Below are 19,873 nucleotides of genomic sequence, written 5' to 3'. Positions count from 1 at the left end.
TGAAGGAGGTAAGTTATCTCCTTCCCCAGCAGTTAAAATGGGGCTGGAAGTGGGTACCACAAACCTGGGGTGGGCCCTAATCTCCTTAAGAACCCATTTTTGAGCAATTACTACAGGATATCATAAGCTGATGTGTCTGATAGTCCCTCTCCTATAAATCTGAACCGCAGCTGTGAGGGCGTAAGCAGGAACGCGCTTTGAAGCAGGGATGTGAGAGGAAAGGCCGCCATGGAGCAGCCGGCCGGGCCTCACCACAGCCCCTGAGCCCCGCGGCAGAGCGGCTGGGTGTGCCCCAGCCCCTTCCACCCAAAACCAACCCACTGAGCAAAGACGGTTTACACAAATGAGTTAACTGAAACGGAGCAGGCAGCATTAGGAGGACTGCCCTGCGGCAAGGTGGAAACGCCCCGTGGGGAGCGGTGACGAGGACCTGCAAACAGCAACATCTTCTCCGGGCCGTGGGGCCGAAGGAGGACACGTCTCCACCTCGCTCCCACCGCTAAGTCCCCTTTGCCTCCGTCTCCCCTTACGTGCAAAACACAGGTAAACATATTCATCTCCAAGGAGCGGGAGACTTTTAATTAGATAATGACAGTCAAGTCATTTTAACTTGAAAATCTGCAAAGTCTGGTGTGCAACGTGCTTTTATTTCTTTGCTTCTTTTCCAGAGATTTCTTTTCTTTGTGAGCATTCACAGAGATCTCCTTGCAAGATGTGCATCTCATTTTCACGAGAATGTTATGAAAACCCCAGGGAACAGCAACTATATTACCTGAAGTTATCTTTATATCATAAGATATAGGTAGCAACTAGTCAAGAGACACAAAGGACCTTTGGAATTTAAACTTGTTAGGTGTTCTGCTTAATATAGCTGAGCAAGAATTTATGCTGGCATTGAAGTTTTCAGAGCTAGGCTATGCTATTTAAAATGGGATTTCACACTAATGAGCCTAAAATAAAATAATGTGTGGAAGGAGATTTCAAAGTATACTCAATTGTATCAGTCGTTCTGTATAAACAGAAAAAAATTACAAATACAACCAAATAGCACCCTCTTCTGGACACGAACACCCATGCAAAAACACTTTTTCAAATATACAGATTTTTGCAGCAAGTCGTAAGAGCTATGCTGGTCCTAAAGGAGAAAGGGAGAGAAGGTAAGATGCTGTAGATAATGTTTCCCATTCTGTTTTCCAAGAAAAACATAGAATATATTACTCTACTTTTATTTTTCTGTATTTTTATATTAAATCATGAAAAATTAACAGAAACAGAGAGCCAGTTTGCTCCAAAAGTAGATCCTAGTTATGAAAGGTTCATTTTCATCACAGTTTTATCATTACTGTAAGACCTTGCAGGTAGGCCACTCAACAGATCTGGGTGAATATTATTTTTTTTATCCAATAGATACTTCATTTTTGTCTATTTCCAAGCTTATCATAAAGAGATAAATTTTTTCCCCACTATATATTTTCAGAAAATAGTTTGAGGAGCTATATTTTATTCTGTAGCTATTTATGAGCAAATGTATTTTATGTATTTGATATTCTGCCTTCTGCAGGAAGATGCTCTTATGTTTCTGATTCTTGACTGAATAAATTTAATTCTTAAATTGAAGTTCCCAATGAAAATTTAAAATTTGCTTTCAATGAATATGCTGCCACATTCTCTGAAACTCATGAAGCCTGATAATAGATGAATGAATTTGTTCCAGGATTCCTGGAAAGCAAACACACATGACCATGGGGAACATTACCATGACAAAGATTTAATTGTAAAATGAAAATAAGTAGCAGTTGAAGTTCAGATAGTATTTCCCTAGCTGTGATTTTTGCATGCAGATGTTATTCTAAATGAACTTAAGATGTTACCCCTTCATGTGTGTTACCCTTTCCATGATCCTTTCACTGACTGAAAAAATAAAGTACCAACATCTTGTGACATGGACATGCAGCTAAAGCCTTCTTTCAGAAGGATTATCTTTTTTTTTTTTTTTTTTTTTGTGCATTGGGTGGTAGTGAGTTTAAGAATAGTAGTGTTAAGTTGTGGTGCAAAACCAAAATACTTCTTTTTATTATTATTACTTTACATCAGGACTGACCAAGCTAAATACTTCAATAATTAGAAATTAGTAAATAGAATTTTCTAGTTGGAATACTCTTCAATGCTTTGTAAAATAGCAGTACGTTTATACAGTTCAAATGCAGAGCTCTTGCACGCTATTTCTGACAAAAAAGATGTGGAGTCATACTTTTTTTCTGTGTCATGGCGGAGTTAACATTTGCACACAATGAAGGTGTCTCACAGACTTTGTTTATCATTCTAACAATATCAAATGTCATCTACAAAAGAGCAAGAGTTGAGTTTCTTTTTGTGCACTTGAATAATCCCACCAAACTCAGAACAGGACTTTTCTTGTAACAAAGACTTGCAGTTGTCAGGAGCTACAGCTCCGATACCCAGGACATGATATTTAATAAATGACGTATAATTACACAATACAAAAAGAATTTTCTTTTTTTTTATCTGTTATCAGCTAATCTACCTGAAGAAATCTTTTAATTTAAAAGTTGGAGAGGCTTAAACTCTAATAGCCAAGATATAAGCAGAAGTCCTTCTTAGCATCATTGGACAAAAAAAAAATTCCTTTCATGGAGCTTTGCACAAACTATGGTTGTGTCAAGAGGAAACCCAGTAAAGGTGGTTTTGTGGCTAAAGGATAGGCAATGCTTGTACTTAAATTCTGCAGTCTTCTCTATATGCACAGACTCCATGAAAGATCGTAAGATTTATAGAGAAAAACTGAAGGAAGAAGATTATTTTTGGTAAGCTTTGGAGTGTGTGAATTAATAAATTCTAGTTGTCCTGGCTCTTAGGAATTCCATTCTGTTTAAATTTCAGGTTTGTTTTCTACTTTCCCTCCCTGGTAGAGCTGAACCTGGGAATAGCATCACTCAATGGCTCGTTAGTTTGATAAAGTGGCATAAGTGACTATAGCTACAATGGGTACTTCTAACTCAGAAGCGTTTATAGGTCTCGAGAGAATTCTGAAAAACACCAGAAAGTCTTTAGGTACTGAATCACAGGCAAGTATTTTGAATCTTTAATTTTTTTTTATATATTCTTTTCTATGAGAATGTCAGAACTAAAATATGGAATATGCTTTTCCCACTTGGTTTCTACTACTTGTAAAGCATTCAAAAGCTTCTAGAATAAAATTACCTCTATGCCCTGCTAGGGAGCAGGCAAAACTCCACTGAGTATCAAGGGAGTCCCTCTGCTGGTGTTGCTTTCCATCTTTAACCCAAATATAATAATAAAAATGACTAAATATTAGACCAGAGCTGTACAATCTTAGATCCAGCATTTATTTGTTATCATGTTTATCCCAGTGGAGTTTTACTGTACTTTTATGTTTATACAAAATATGCTGAAATATTAACTACAAACTAGATTAATGAAACACAAATTAACTAGTTTATTTTCAGGTGTGACATATTCATCATAATAATAATGTAAGTTTGTTTTAAAACTTTGTTCAGATTATGATACCGGCCAATTCGTGTTTACAAAAAAAGAATTGAAACAGAAATGCAAAGAGATAAGAAGTGCAGGAAGGATGGGAAGGTATGGCAGAGAAACGGTTTGCAAAGAAAAATGTGAATTGCAGATAATAGGAAAAAAAAATACAAAGCTTCAAAAAAATCCAACAATCTCAGAATAGTTTAAGGAGTCAGCAAAAATCTTAAGGATAATCAGAGCCTGGTATCGGAACAGCTTTTCCATGCAGAAACCCCCACACCGCTGCCTGTGCTCCAGCTGCGGCAGTGCCAGAAACAGAGCACTCGGGTATGCGGCTGCTGATGCCACTGGTCACTTGTTCTCGCGCACGGCTGCACCTCCATCCGCGTACACGGGAAACGGGCACAGCGACTGCACCAACCACGGCTGCCAGGGACCGGGCACAGGACAATTTATGCTGAGAAGCAACTGCAGATAATCAGAAATTCCCTGAGAAACAGAATTCAATCTTGAAACAATATAGCTAACTTTTCTAATCATAACCGTGTATTTTCCATTGTGTGAAAGACAATGAAGCGTAGTTGCATAGTTAACCCCATAAAACCCTGAAAATTTCCCCTGTGTGGATTTAGGTCTGCTTTCTGACAATGAATAATTAGACATCTCAACATAAAAATACATTTCTGTTTTGTTACAGTATACATTTAAGGTTTAATCACAGCTGTCAATGTGCTTTTTCAGTGAATAATATTTTCACATTGAGTTATTTTACAGTTCATACAGCAGTAAGAAATATCTTAAGGTACTAACTGATTATTTAGACTTTATTTATTGTAGAGGAAAGCAATGACGTTGAAAATATTGTATAAATAGCAAACACATTAAACAGCAAAATCCCTACCTTGCATTATGAATTGAAATGACATTATTTTAAAACATTTGAAGAACATCATCATAATTATATGTTATCAACACAGAGACAGATTACCTATTATTTTAACATAATTAATTTGAGCTCGGTGCATTTATGTTGCTGTGTATGTCATCATCCATCAATATAATTATGAAATGCTAAAAATTGGGGTTTGAATCTTCAAGTTATTTTAATTGGCTGTGTTTTTTCTCTATATCCACTATTCATTTGTCTCCATCTTCAACATCTGAAATTGTTAATTACAATTTGCATTTCTCTTTTGTCTGTCCCCTAGGCCACATTCCAATCTCACTTGTGATGTTTTCACACCAGGGCCTTCAAGAACGATAAGCCTTCCCTCTTCGGTGACCACAAGCTTATAACTAAGTTTATATTCTTTTCTTGCGATGCTGTTGAGTTTTTTTCATATCTTATTAGTATGTTCTGTTCATTTATACATTTATACCTCTGGCTTCTACCATTTTTTTTCTCTTTTAAACCTATTGTCCTCTGCCTATTGTGAAAGGTAAACAAAACAATGTATGGTACAATATTTTAAAGGGCTCTTTCTATGTCAGGGTTTGTTCTCCTGTCTAGCTCAACTGGTAACTCTCTTCCCAGTACTTCAATAGGTTTGGGTTGGGTTTTTTTCGTCTCTGCTTGCAAGGTAGGCTACGTTGCCCCTGTGTGATCTCAGATGACGGGGGGTGGATAGAAGCTCTGTATGAAGGCAAAAGTCTACTCGTTTCTTGTCGTACATAAATGTCTGTCTCCAGGAAAGCACTGAGGCCACAGCTGTCCAACACAGTGCCCGGGAACGCCTGTCTCCGAGGCTCTGATGAGGCCTGACTTTTTTATGCCTCTGATTTTTTTTTTCTTTCTCTCTCATGATTGACATTTGTCTTTTCTGGGCCTTGTTTGCTTGCACTGCACTTGTAGAGAGCCTGAAGCACTGCAGTATTTTCATTTCAGTCAGGTTAAGGGTGACGAAGATTACACATGCATACTGATTTATGCCTTAAAGGCTGGAAATAGTGTCAAGTGTGATCTCAGCAGTGCTCTGCTCGATGACTCAAGTGCTCGGTACGGTGTTATACTCTCAGACATCAATCCTCATCCAGTGAAATGAAAACTCTCTGTCCAGAGCATCGTTCAATAAAGTCCTGATCTGTAAGTGTTATTAGTTATTAATAAGATAATAATGATGGTTTTAATGCTTACGCCAAAGTCAGAATCGAGCCTTTATGGGGCTAAGTAGTGTTGAAACACAAAGCAGCGAGCAGTGCCAGCCTCAAAGAGCTTTCACTGTAAATGTGTGCTTGATAACCGGTATCTCTGCAAGCCACGTTATACACATGCTTGTGGGCTTCTCAGAACATTTCACTACAAAGGTCTTATGCAAAGAGGCGATATAACTCCAAGTCAAATGTTTTTAAAGACGGGTCCTTACAGTATTGTATTTGGAAGCTTCTAAATAGCAGTGGATCTAAAGGTGGCTGTTATCCCAAAGACATGAGCAATTTTTTAAAATGTTTTGAGCTCTGTATTACGTTGAAGTCGGTGCCTATTGACTGTTTTTTCTTCTAACCAGATATGTAATACAAAACCCAGAGAGAGTGATTTGACAGTTAATATTCCCTTAAGATATAAAAGGCCAAGGATTTGAACCACAGGCACCTGTGTTGCAAGCAACTGGTTCGTTTTGTGCTGGTGTTTTTCTGACTGTAACCACACACAGCTGCCCGCGCCTGAAAAACTCTTCCCAGCACAAACATTCTCAAAATTCGTATGTCCCTACAAAAAGTATTAATTTGGCCCCACTTCCTCTTCCCCCAACGAAAAAAAGCCTGAACGTTCCTCACCGAGCTATATTTGCAGCATGCTGGGAAATACCAGAGATGGGAAGAACAACAGAAGAGCAGTCCAAGACTGAGCACTCTCCTTCCAATTGCCTTCAGCCCTTGCCAGCACAGGGAACTAAGCAGTTTGGTTTGCTACTGACCAAGCGCTTTTTGCAAGATAGCTGGAAGGAATGATGGAAGGGGGTGGAAGGAATTCCTCTTTCAGATGCCAGGTGCAGCAGTACAGTTAGCTCTGAATCTTTTCCCCATAAGTTAATTTAAATCATCTCGTTAATAGTCTCCAATTGAATAATGCAGCAAATGTTTCCAGAAGAGCTGGTAACGCACCAGACACAAAACCATTCACACCTGACTCAGTAGTGCAACCTCAGACCATCCCTGTATCAATTAAAAATTGTTACCCTGACACCCAGTCTGAATGAACAAGCACATCAGTGAGTACGGCTGCAATGCTCTTTCCTTGCTGTGTTTATTTTGGCCATCAGAACAGGGGCACATAGCCTGCCCAGCTGTCATTACAGGTCTTTCAATAAGTGAAAGTTCACTTTTAAGAAAACATAGTATCTATTCTTTTCTAATCAAGTCAAGCAGGCTTCTATTCTAATGAAAATGCATTAAACCAAGGGAGAAATAGATTAAGTAAGTTATGTTATACTCCAAAGTACACCTGTGACTGCAGCTATAATTGGTGGACAGACAGACAGGCAAACTCTTGTCAGCTTTGGAAACGGGTCATAGTATTCTGGAAAAAACAGCAAAATGAATTAAACTCAGCTTTCAGTTCTACAGTTCTATCTATACTCTGGAAAAATACATTCAGGCTGATTACTCTAAGATTTAATTTCTTTTGGATATACTCCCAAAACAGACTCATCAGCACTAACCATATTCCTATTTCTGGACTATGCTTTATCGGTACTGGCTGTGTAACCGTGCTAACATCAAACTGTCTACATTTCCAGAATCAATGTAAATTCCTTAATTTTTATTGGGGGGGGATTTGAATAAATTTTGAAACTCCTAGTAATTTTCCACATTCAATACACATCATGTGGAGTTTATTTGGTTTCCTTCTTTGCTAGTACTTTAATGTGTTAATCAAATTTTTAACCTAAAATTGGACTAAAATATACCTGAGGTCTTAAAGTGAGACAAATTCGATCCTTGCAACCAGCACTACGATGTGCTATCGAACAGTTAGCAGGTTTCAAAGGCCGGAACTAGGATTATCACCTTTTGTGTCTTATCTTGGCCCCCTAACAATCCCATGTCTGTGCTATATTGTTTTGGCAAAATGGGTCAACGGAAATGTCAAGCGGACACCACTTTCCCAGGAAAATAAAACTTCAAGTGTAATATGAACTGGCATCTGAAATTCTGGGTATGTTTAGTGCATACACAAACTATTCTGCATTTATTAATGAATACACAGCTGCATCTACACAGTTATAAAACCATTCAGCAACAAAATCAGACTCGCAAGGAGAAAACAGAATTAATAGTTTGTTTTTCCATTCATGTTAGTCCACGTTCTATGCTCTTCGGTTACCCATGCTAATACATTCTGCTCCCCCTGCAGCTGCTTTACCTCTCTATCACCAGGTAAGTGTTTTCCTCCCCACTACTGTGCACTCCCCCCCAGAGCACAGAAGAAATACTGGTTCCTAACACAAGTCTGAAGGTAGCAGGAGCCTGAATTGGATGCAAAGCGCACATAGATGGAATGTGTCTGTAGAGACTTCAGCTGCAAAACACTGAGTCTTTACTGATCGCATGGAAATGGAGCTTTTTGTGTCTTGCAGCTCGGTGAAATTCAAGTAGTAAAAAGCATCTACCTGAAGTAAAGGCCATCTGACTTCCAAATTTCCATTTTCTATTCACTGTATGTATAATGCTGTGGGTCTTTCCTGAGGAGCTGCATTTTTAATATAGGGCAAAGCAACATAACTTTCAGTGAGCTGGCACTCAAAAACAGCTGAGCCAGTCTGTCGCTGCAAAGCACTGAATGCACTTGGCACAAAACACCTCTAATCCCCCCTCAAAAAAGGTGTTGTAGGCAAGAGTTTTCTCCAACCCGAAGCATGAGGAACGCTATCTGCCGGTAATGCACATCCAGAAACCCACTCCAACAACAGAGAGGCTTTCCAGTAAGTTCAGTGGGTATCAGATTCTTATTTGGCACTATAAATGATCTTTGAGATTTGGAGTGAGCATGACTGAAAAAAAGAGGTTGAGGGCTTGTGGAAAACAAACGCTCTGTAAGACGAGAGGTCTTGAAAAGGGAGGTTGGTAAAAAGAGCTGGAACGTCACAGCGGTCTTCTGGCAATTATGCCCGTGCAACCAGTTTGGTTCTCTGCAGCTATCGGTGTTGCGCTAGCAATAAACATCACCTTGCATGAAGACCAGTAATATGACCCAAAAGGCCAAAACTTAAGGCTAGTTTTTCACTGCTTCCACTACCCCAAGATTCAGTCCCACTGTCTGCCCCAACTGGTTGCCAAAACGCTGCTAGACGAGTTAAAGCTCTAAGGTAGGACGAAGGCCTGTGGGGGAAGCAGGGTTGAAGCACCCCTGAGGCCTCAGCCCCGCCACCACGGCCGTGGCGGGGCCTCAGCGCCGGGCGGAGCAGCCACCCGCTCCGCAGCCACGGTGCCTCTGGGGCGGCTCAGCCCTCACGGGACACACACGGCAGCCGCAGGGTTTAACAGTGGCGGGCCGCCTTGTCAGGGATGTTCCTGGGGGCCTGCCCGCGAGGCTGGTAGAAACGAGAGGCGGCCTCGGCCCGACTAAGACGAGGCGGGGGCCGGCCGCGGCGGGAGCCCTCAGCCCGGTGAGGGCAGCCGCAGCCTCACCGCTGCCACTGAGCATGCTCGGCCCCTCCACATCCGCCCCCGCTCGGCGGCCCGGCGGCGCGGGGGGAGCGGCTCCCCGTCAGTAATAAGCCTCTTGCAGGTGGCGGAGGCGGCGTGCGGGGTTCGCTGCCGCCATGAATCCCGGCGGCAGTGGCGGCGGGGGGGTGGCGCCGGCCTTCCCCGGCCCCGTGCAGTGTAAGTGCCGCTGCGCGCCAGCGGGGTATGCGCGCTCCGGGGCCCGCGCGGCGGAAGCAGAGTTGAGCTGGGGCCTGGGCAGGCCCCGAAACCTGAGTAGCGCAAGAAACAGGCGGGAGCGGAGCCCGGGAACCTGGCTGGGGGGGAAAGCGGGGGGGGAACCCGGGAATCTGGGTGAGCGCCGCGGCCCGCCTGGGCCGTGAGGGGCTGCGGGCCGCCGGGAGCGCCGGGCCGGGCGGCGGGAACCGGGACAGCTCTGCCGAGCGAGGCCGCGGCCGCTGGGCGAGTGCCCTCCGCACGGCGCAGTGGTGGGGACGCCCCCACCCCCCGCCACTTCCCGGCGGGACCCTGAGGCCTTCGGGGAAGCGCGCCCGAGGGCACGGGCGGCCCGTTCACCCCCGCGGCCCGGCCCTGGGGGGTCCCGCAGCGGCGCCCTAATCGACCCCCGCAGCTCTAGGCCGGGCCGGGCCCGAAGGGGCTCCCAGAAGGGTTCCCCCGCGTTCGGTCAGCGGGATGGCCGTGTGTCAGTTTGAGCGGCCTGAGCCGTTTGCGTTCCCTCAGGACGAGCTCTTGACCCCGCTCCTGTTTCCGCAGTTCCCGGCGGCACCACCGTGCTGGTGGAGCTCACCCCCGACATCCACATTTGCGGCATCTGCAAGCAGCAGTTCAATAACCTCGACGCCTTCGTCGGGCACAAGCAAAGCGGTTGCCAGCTCACGAGTGCAACAGCCGGGGCCACCAGTACGGTCCAGTTTGTGTCGGAAGAGACGGTGCCATCGACACAGGCTCAAACCACAACCAGGACCATCGCTTCGGAGACACAAACCATCACAGGTATTTTGGTGTTACATCCCAAGAGCTTGAAAGCGCTCGGCTCGAGCAAAGTGGCAACATCACGCGGCCCTCTGGGGGCCGGTGTGTCCCCACCATGCTAAGCTAAAATAACAGTTTTCACGTTAGTCGTCACATACCTGCAAGTAAAGGAAGGAAAAAAACAAGTGGTGTGCTGCCGCCTTGGTTGTGGTATGACAGCAGTTACTTAACTTGCATGTCCATTAGCAAATTCACTTAAAGAATTGCTCAAATCTAATGTGCTGTATAACCAACTTGTGCAAACTAATTAAAATTGTCAATACTTATGAAAAATAATCCAATTACTATGCATTTTATTTTTTAAGAGTGCTGTTGATGAAAAACAGACACAGAATTGCTGTCGGGCGCCAATCCAGGCTCTTTTATGTGAGAACACTGCATTCCCTAACATTGCTCCCACAACTAATTGGCAGGAAAAATATTACTCAAAATTTCTGCCTATGCGAAGGCTCCAGTGAGGTCCTGATCCTGCAGACACTTAAATAAAACTAGAATTTTGTTCCATGTGTGAAGGTTTGCCCTTCTATATATAGTTTTGTTTTATTTTATTTTGGTCTGAGACCTTACTAAAATCCAAATTATTTGACTTTAATTTGGATAGACAGATTAGGGCAGAGAAACTGGAAGAGCAGTGAAACAAACTGAATTCAGGGCTCACTTCCAGGAATTTTTGTATTATAATCCCTCAACTTGGTGTGGGTTTTGGATGAGTCACTTTTCTGCTTCACATTTACTCATCTTTAAAATGAGGGCAGTTACATCCTTGTGCCCTTTTGGGGTATAGTGTTGCTTAATTGATTTAAAAGCTGCTACTTTGGCTGAGATAGTTTCACCTGTTATTCTTGTGAGTAACAAGCTAAAAACAGTATAGTTGAAAGAGGCTGAACTTTTTTAACAATTTAAAAAAATTGTTTACATGATACCTTTTTGACAACATTTGCTACATAAATAATTCAAGTTTTTTTCTCCTTTGGGCTGTAGAACAGCCAGTGCTGAAAAACAAACATACCTTTATTAATGTAAGACCTGGACACAGGCATCAGAAAAAACAACTTCTGAAGAAACTGAACAGTGCAGTCAGGTAGGATTCAGAGGGAGGCAAGTAGGCCTCACCCCCGAGGTGAGGGTTGTACTAAGTTCCCCGTGGCTCCTCAGGTCTTGACAAAATTTTCACTAATAGCACGACAGCAAGGGAGGAAAAAGCCTTTCTCCTGTTCTCCTCCCCCAGGGGAATAGAAAGCCAGGAGCAGAAATTTTGCTGGAAAAAACAGACTAGAGAATTAGTTAATGAAACTAGGAAATAATTAGATTTTTTTGATTGGAGAAGTTAATGTTCTCAAATTGAACTGTCTCATGTATTTAGTTTCTGCACCAGAGTTTGTTTTTGAGCATGGCTATCAAACGTACCTGCCCAGTGAGAGCAGTGAGCCTCCAGCTGCTGCTGTCATCTCTACACCACCAAAAGCACGTTCAAGAAAATCCAATTCCTCACTTACACAGAAGAAACTAAGCTGCTGCTATCCAGGTGAGATTTGGACTATACCTTCTTCCTTTTCATTCAAAAATTTATAGTTTTCATATAGCGATATGCACGGTAGCTCTGTGCATCCTAACTGCTTAAGACAGACAGAACCTGGAAGCCAACCAACCTAAGGGTGTTATGTACTATTGGTACCAGTAGCAGTTTTGCTGTTGATTTCACATCCTTAGATGTTGGTCCTATACTGTACTCTGGCGATGCTGCAGGTGTAGGCATAGACCAATGTCTATGCGCAAACTTACTGCAGCAATGTAAGAGCAGAGTCTTGTTACCTTTTTGCTAACTGCCGTTGTTGTACATGAGAAATATTATACGTGCATTTTGCATTATATGTTTTTTCTTTGGTCAGTTAACATTTTTATCAAGATGGATTGAACCAAAGTATTTGTAGACTTTAATGAGTAAAAACCACGCAATATGCAGAAAATGTGTGCAGAGACAGCCATGTAGATGAGTAGTCATATTAATGGTAGCAGAAATTACAGTCTCATTTTGCAAGCTTGCCTTCATTTGAAAGGCACACTTCAAATGCCTCGTGTTCACTTCTGTGCTCTAAAACTGTAGGGCTTTCCACTTGGACAGAGTTCCTGAATGGTGAGCTGTTACCTGAGTTCCCAGTTGTGCTAACTTGAAGTGATACGTGGAATTAATTAGTTCCCCCAGCATCCCCTGTGTACTGTAAAAAGCATCTCAAATCCTGGGCAGAGATTCCAGAGAACTTGTTTCGAAGCTTACAGAAAATGGTAGTGTAGAGAATTGCTTTCTAGAGGAAGCATTAGAAAACTAAAGTTCATAAACTGGTCTCTATTTTAAGTAGTTTTGAGTAAACAAGGTGGGGAATTTGCTTTCTGTTAATACTGAATTTTAAAGAAAATGTTCCTGAAAAGAAACATAATGCCCAGAATACAGTGGTATATTTTTATCATTTTGTTAGATTTTCCTTGAATTTAATGATCTTGATCTTATCATTTTCAGGTTGCCAGTTCAAGACTTCCTATGGTATGAAGGATATGGAACGTCATCTACGAACGCACACAGGTTTATGTAGTTGCTATATTTTATTTTTGGTTGGTTTCTCCCTTTTGGCTTTTTGCCAAAAGGTTATTTTCCTACAAAATAATGTATGTCTAGATAAATTAGATAGAATGTACATGTATGTCTGTAGTACTGTAGTTCTCTGTGCCTGGAGAATTGCCCTTTTTGGATAATCCATGTCCTACTATGGGCAGTACCACTCACAGCAATGAAACATGAACACTGTACATCTATTTAAGGCACAATTACATTTCTAAGGTGCAGGCACTGTGTTTATCAGGGTACAGTGTGGTGGTGGTGCATAAACCTAGTTTGTTTTTCATAGGAAACGGTGATTCCGATATTTCACGTCCCTTCCCCCTAAACCACAATTTCAGAGTTACAAAAGGAGAAAGCTCCAAAGAGTCTAAAATTGTTGCTTGTGCGTGCAGTCTCCTGGAGCTTAGAAGAGTCCTTACCTGATAGGATGGCTGCTGAAATCCAATGATGTCCAACTTCTGAAAACTAGACCCATTTCTATTAAGTGTTTGTGCATATTTTATTTTTTTTTTATTGCAACAACATCCTTATGGTGCAAAAATTCTTGATGCTCTTGTGTTTTTTTCAGGAGACAAGCCCCATAAATGTGAAGTTTGTAACAAATGTTTTAGTCGTAAAGATAAGCTGAAGATGCATATGCGTTCTCATACTGGGGTGAAGCCTTACAAATGTAAACACTGTGACTATGCAGCTGCTGACAGCAGCAGTCTCAACAAGCACCAGCGCATTCACTCCAACGAGCGTCCTTTTAAATGCCAGATCTGTCCTTATGCAAGCCGCAACTCTAGCCAGCTAACCGTACATCTCAGATCCCACACAGGTGAGTTTATACTAAAGTTCAGATCTCTAAATGTTTGAAGGTCATTGGGAAGATTTTAAAAGGTATACTGGTGTCAAGATGCCAGAAAGGCCATATTCGAATTCCTAAAAGCACCCAGGCATCCAGCTTCTGTGAATTTCTTGGACATAGAATCTAGCAGGGCAATACAGCTCTACTAAAAAAACCTGGAAGCGATCAAGACAGATCTGACTCTCTTGGTAGATTTTCTTCTAAATTGATTTTGAAACTGCCTATTAGATGTTCTTAAACCAGTAGAATTGAAGGATCTAATTTATTGTTTGATTGATTAAGAGCATCTAGGTTCCTGTCTCGTGTCTCTCAAATCTGGTCCACTATATTAGAAGCACAGAAATTATTTTACAATTGAACTAGTTATATCAGTGCAAACCTCAGCTGCATAATTTAATTTTCCTTGCCATCAGTAAATTAGCAAGTTGCACCTTTTTTTGACCTTTCTTTGTGGCACCTTCCATGTGCGGACTGAGGGACATTAATGGTGAAATATGAGCAGCTGGAACTATGTTCTGCCCATATCATTTCTGCTCTATGGATAGAAATCTTTAATCTCCAGGCTTATAAACACTGTAACATTTTATATTTGCATTATTTTCCTAACTTACCTTTTAATCAGATTTCTCTTTTATAGATTGTTCCTAGAACAGATTGGCTGTAAAGATACTGCTGTACAGTTGTCTTTGTACAGTTGTCTTTGTATGTTGTTTTTCACCTAATCCAGGGTACTGGATTGGTTTCTGTGTTGTCTTTTATATATTTGATTAGTTCTGTGAATTTTAGCTGCAAGGTGGTTATGGTTCAGTGATTACTAGATTAGCGTTGAACCTTTCCTACATCTGATTCTGAATTCAAGTACTAAACAACATTAGTTCAGATGTGTGCAAGATGGGATTTATTTTGAGTAGATAAAAGAAATAAATCCCTTGTGCATTGTGAAAGGAGGGGAGGGTTAAACCAATCTGTCTGTAGCAGAAAGGAATCTTTTATACTTCACAAATCTGCTGTTGTGGAACAGGCAGGACTGTCAGGTAGCTGTTTTACAAGTTTCCCTCTTTCTGTTGCTATATGAGAAGATGTGATGGTCAGTCAAAATAGTATGGGTGGTTGTGAGAAGTTATCTGTTAGTAACCACACTAGTCAGAGAATATGGTATTGCATTTTCCCCGTGTCATGTAAGATCATGCATACTTGTGCATTTATGTATGTGGCCAGGTATGCTCTGAATTTGGCTGTGGGAGAACCTGTGAATGATCATGGTTCTCCTGTATTTCCAGTAGAGTTAGATTTTTGTGGCATTAAATTTTGCAATAGTTGGGAAGGGTTTTTAGGCTACCTTCTTTATTTTTGGCAGATCGGTCCATTGTATCTTAAGCAATTGAATTATGCTAAAATTCAAGGCTGTAGTTTTGTCTCTTTGTTTCTCCAAAATAAATCTTCTTTCATAAAAGAACTTCTTTTGATTCGCTGAAAGGAGGCACAAGTATTTTGAAAGTAATCCTTTCATCCTTGTTAGGTTACAAAGCTGTTATGCACACAGCCAATTTTAGGGGGAAAGTGTAAGGTATGTAGAATATATTGCTTACTGGAATATAAATCAGTTGTTGTCTAGAAGGTGAGTGCAATCTACGTTGCTCAGCATGAGATCATCTACATAGCATTACTTGTTGAACTAGTCCTCTAAAGATCAGTTTCCTATTAATTTGAGTAAAACTACTCTTACAATTAATAATTCCAGGATCAGACACTCTTGTTTTTTAAGCTCTATTCTGTCAGTGTGAATTATGTATGGACAGAAATGTAAAGAAATATAAGTAATGGACCACTCTTTAAATGAACAGAAGGAACGTACTTTGCTATATTCAGTAAAATTACTAATTCTTTTTCATATATGGTGCTACCCTGCATATGAAAATTAAGTCATTGAAATACGTACTGTGCCAAGTAGATGAAAATTCAGTAGCTGAGTGTGCAGCTGAGACTGTAAAATAAACTAGATGAACAAACAGTGCATCTTCATTAATAAAATCTCTTTAATATAGATAATACACCATGTATATCAATTATTAAACAGATACATGGATTAGCACAGTAGGCCACAACTTGATTTGAAAAATAGGCAGCTAAACCTATGACATATGTAGCTGGATAAGCAAATTATGCAAAATTATACAGCTATCACAAACTCCATAAAATATTAACTTATAAAATAAATCAGCCATTTGCAGTTTGATTATTAAAGAAGATAAATGCTCGCTGAAGTAAGTACACTCTCTTTTTCCTTCTCCCACCAAGGGTGTCTAAGAACCTAATAACACAATTCTTCCACTATTTTCAGAATGATACCTACCTAAAGTCTTCATGCTCAGGCACTTTAGAGCACTCTATTTAGATTAAAGAAAAAATGTGAACAATTCTTTAGTTGGGTCGATAGGTTTGCTTTGGATGTTTTTCTGATGCCTTCAGAACGGAGTCCTGGTCTTTATCCTGGAATTGATTATGGACTCAACAGAGCTACAGATTAATTTGATCATGCGTATTGTGACACAAGTCTGCAAATAAAAAAAAAAAAAAATGCAAAATAGTGGTTTAGATCTGGGCAATTCAAATGGTTATGGGTTTAGGTAGTCAGACATAAATAGGCTTACAGAGATCTTGTAGATGAGTGTGTTCATCTTTCTTGCCTTATTGGTTAAGAATTTGACCTGACTTTCAACTACATTGTTAGGTGTCTGGATCAACATTGCTCTCAAAAACTCCAAACACCTCATCCCGCTGCACCCCCCCCCCCCCCCCCCCCCCCCCCCCCCCGCAAAAAAAAAAAAAAAACACCACACACTTATTAATATTTTATGTACCTGTTTGCATGGATGCAAACTGATATTGCGTGAATACAAACCAATGTTAGATTTTCTTGAAGTGATCTGTGGAACATTATTAAGTGTGCTACATGGGTCAAATATCTCTTTCTTGGTTGCTGTAATGCCAGAAAAACAAAAGCTTAATGTTACTTTTCTGTATAAGCACATTTCCCTAGAGTCACAGACTTGCATGCATGTTTCATTAGTTTCATATTTGTCTTTTCCAGTTGCATTTATGTAGCTGTGATCCTTTTTTTTTTTTTTTTTTTTTTTCCCCTCCTGTCCTGTCACTGTAGTAATGCTGTGGTTATGCAGTCACCTTACACTGACCTGGGTATGGACTTTTGTCCCTACCTCTCCCTGTGTTCTGGACAAGAGTTTCCACTGTCTTCCTGTGCCAGCAATAGTATTTGTGCTGCACCACATCAACCAGGCCAAAAAAGTAGTTTTTCTCATCAGCTGACCTAACTCGACTGTATGGTTGAGGAGTAAAGCTGGTGCTGTTTCTGCAGTAGCCTACTATTTACCTAGGCTTACAGTTAACCTGAAAGCCTCCCTGTAAATCCTGTAGTGTAAACCAGAGATATGGATGTGTTTATGTTGTTTTCTTAGACTTCAGAAATGTAGCAGCTGTTAAATTTCCGGTGTTTATTAATTTTAAACACTGGTTGAGATATACTGTTGCTAAAGAGGGACAAACGAGAAACTTCAGTCTCTTCTCTGGAGCACACAGAACAGTTTTACACAGAAAGTGAACTAAAAATGGAGAGTATCTAAGATGCAGACATGAAAAAGCAACAGATGTGGGCAGGCATGCTTGTGGAGAGCTTGCACACAAATATGCCAGACCAGATAGTAAGTACTGTGCCATTAAAGTTCTCTACATCGTGAAAATATGTTGGGAGGTTACAGGTATTTAGAACAAGTCAACTGTACATAATTCATTGTAGCATTGGTCTCTCTAATGGATCTTGGTATCTCATCTGTAATTTGAACTGTGGTTATTGTTGGCAGGAGATGCTCCTTTCCAATGTCAGATGTGTCCTGCTAAGTTTAAAATCAACTCAGACTTGAAGAGGCACATGCGTGTGCATTCTGGTGAGAAACCTTACAAATGTGAGTTCTGTGAGGTCCGGTGTGCCATGAAAGGAAACTTGAAATCACACATTCGTATCAAGCACAGCATGGAAAATACTCTCAAGTGTCCAGAGTGTGAGTTTCAGTGTGGAAACAAAACAAGCCTTCGGCACCACATAAGAACTCATCAGCCTGAACAGCCGGTGAAGTGCTCGGAGTGCAACTACTCTTGCTCCAACAAGGCAGCTCTGAAAGTGCATGAGCGAATTCACTGCAAAGATCGTCCTTTCAAATGTGAGTTCTGCAGCTTTGATACCAAGCAGCGGAGCAACCTGACAACTCATGTGAGGAAAGTTCATGGCGACAAAGTCAAGGCCAAGAAGCAAACTGTGGAGAAGGAAGGAGATAGGCCGAAGCAAGGTGGCTCCAGGCAAGTTGCCAGATTGGATGCCAAGAAGGCATTTAAGTGTGACCTGTGTGACGCTTCCTTTGTCCGAGAAGATTCTCTTAGGAGTCATAAGAAGCAGCACAGTATGTATAATGGATCTAAAAATAACGAACTGGCTGTTCTACAGCTCCAGATGGATCCCAGTCGGCAGACCAGTGCCCCGATTACTGTCAGCCACCTCCAAGTTCCACTTCAGGCTGCTCAGGTTTCTCCATACAATGAGGGAAGGGTCAAGATCATCGTGGGTCACCAGGTCCCTCAGACTAACAGTATCGTTCAGGCTGCATCAGTGAATGTTGTGCCTCCTACATTAGTTAGCCAGAATCAGGAAGACCTCTCGGCCAATAGCCGCTTGCAGCTGCTGGGCCAAGTCAGTCTGTTGGCACCACCTCCACCTCCCATATCTCAAAGCGAAGCAGGGCCTGTGGCACAACCAGCAGTTCTTCTCACAACCCATGACCAAAGCGATGGAAGCGCTTTACATCAGACGCTGATTCCTGCTGCTCCTGTCAGCAGTCATGAGGCTTCGGCAAACCAAGCTTTCATCACCAGCTCTGGAATCAGCTGCTCTGACTTAGAAGGCCTTAATGCTTTGATACAAGAAGGAGCAACAGAAGTGACTGTGGTTAGTGATGGAGGTCAGAGTATAACAGTGTCCACTTCAGCTCCCCCTCCTCCTATTTTTTCTTCATCCTCTCACACAGAAGCCCCCAAGCAGACCTATTCTATCATTCAAAGTGGAGCCCATACAGCATTGCTGTGTCCAGCAGACTCCATACCGGATTAGTCACAAAGTACTGTTACTAAACAAATTTCAATCTCGGAGGCAGGGCTGAATTCAACAGAAATGCATAGGACATAAGTGAATGCAAGATTTGTCCTACAAAGCCAAATACCTTCCACTCCTACGTTTTACTTGTCTGTATATGGAAACATACATCTTGTATGTGAAGAAGAGGATGTGTATATTAATGTGCCTCTATTGAAATCAGAGGCTGTGTTCTGTGTAAAATCTGAGCATCAAAGCAACTGTTGACAATTTCACCTAGCAGTAAGCTTCCCAGTATACGATTCTTTTATTGTGCTGGCTAAAATAAGAAAGCCTCACCTTATGATGAATTAGCTTCACAGCAGACTCGTTCTTTCATGCACACACGAAAAGGTGTCCAAGCCATTCTGAAGTATATTTTAAGTGAAGTCTGTTTCAGTTACGTGCTATGTATGCATTAACTTCACCTGGCTGATTGTTGATTTGTGGGAAATGTCTACTCTTGGGTCTGCAGCCCTAAAGGGAGCTGTTCCTTAATATTGGTAGAAGTTGCTAGCACCTGGTACTAAATCTGGAAATGCTTGTGCAGATGACCAGGTGATCATTTTTAGAAAACAAAAGAATTTTGTCCGTCCATCAGTAAGAACTAACTTTTGTTAGCAAGAATACTATTTCAAATTATATATATAACACAGTGATCTGTAAGAGGTGCCTGTGTTTTAAACAACAAAACAACTGCAAATATATTTTTTACAAACACTACTTAAATTTTGTTTTTATTTTGATGCTGCCTGTTTGTAGTTGCATGGATGGTAAAAGTGCATTACATTTTGGCTCTATTCCTTTCAAGTTAAAGGGGAAAAAAGAAAAGATAGAATTCATTCCATTTAAGAAGTCCAAGGTCTGAAACTAGCATAAATTCAGGTGGATCACAATGAGATAGTAATTTATCATTCTGTGATCCACATTTCTCTAATGAATGAATTGTAGGCTGTATTTGAAACTATGCAATATTATAGTCCTATTTGGTGAG

At 41.3% G+C, this 19,873-nt stretch overlaps 1 protein-coding gene across 1 annotated transcript; it reads left to right on the top strand.

Annotated features, from left to right (window-relative positions):
* Positions 1-9,284: 9,284 nt before the first annotated feature.
* On the top strand, positions 9,285-19,602 carry ZFP64 (ZFP64 zinc finger protein; the record flags this gene model as incomplete). Its single annotated transcript, XM_082491384.1, has 6 exons — positions 9,285-9,345; positions 9,889-10,179; positions 11,582-11,743; positions 12,734-12,796; positions 13,401-13,652; positions 17,561-19,602. The coding sequence occupies 6 exons, from the start codon at positions 9,285-9,287 to the stop codon at positions 18,856-18,858; spliced, it is 2,127 nt and encodes a 708-aa protein (XP_082347510.1). The 3' UTR covers positions 18,859-19,602.
* Positions 19,603-19,873: the final 271 nt, after the last annotated feature.

Source organism: Vanellus vanellus, assembly GCF_965231255.1.
Source record: "Vanellus vanellus genome assembly, chromosome: 15".
NCBI classification, from domain to species: domain Eukaryota; kingdom Metazoa; phylum Chordata; class Aves; order Charadriiformes; family Charadriidae; genus Vanellus; species Vanellus vanellus.
The sequence above is the reverse complement of the archived record's forward strand: the minus strand, read 5'-3'. Positions and strand labels throughout refer to the sequence as shown.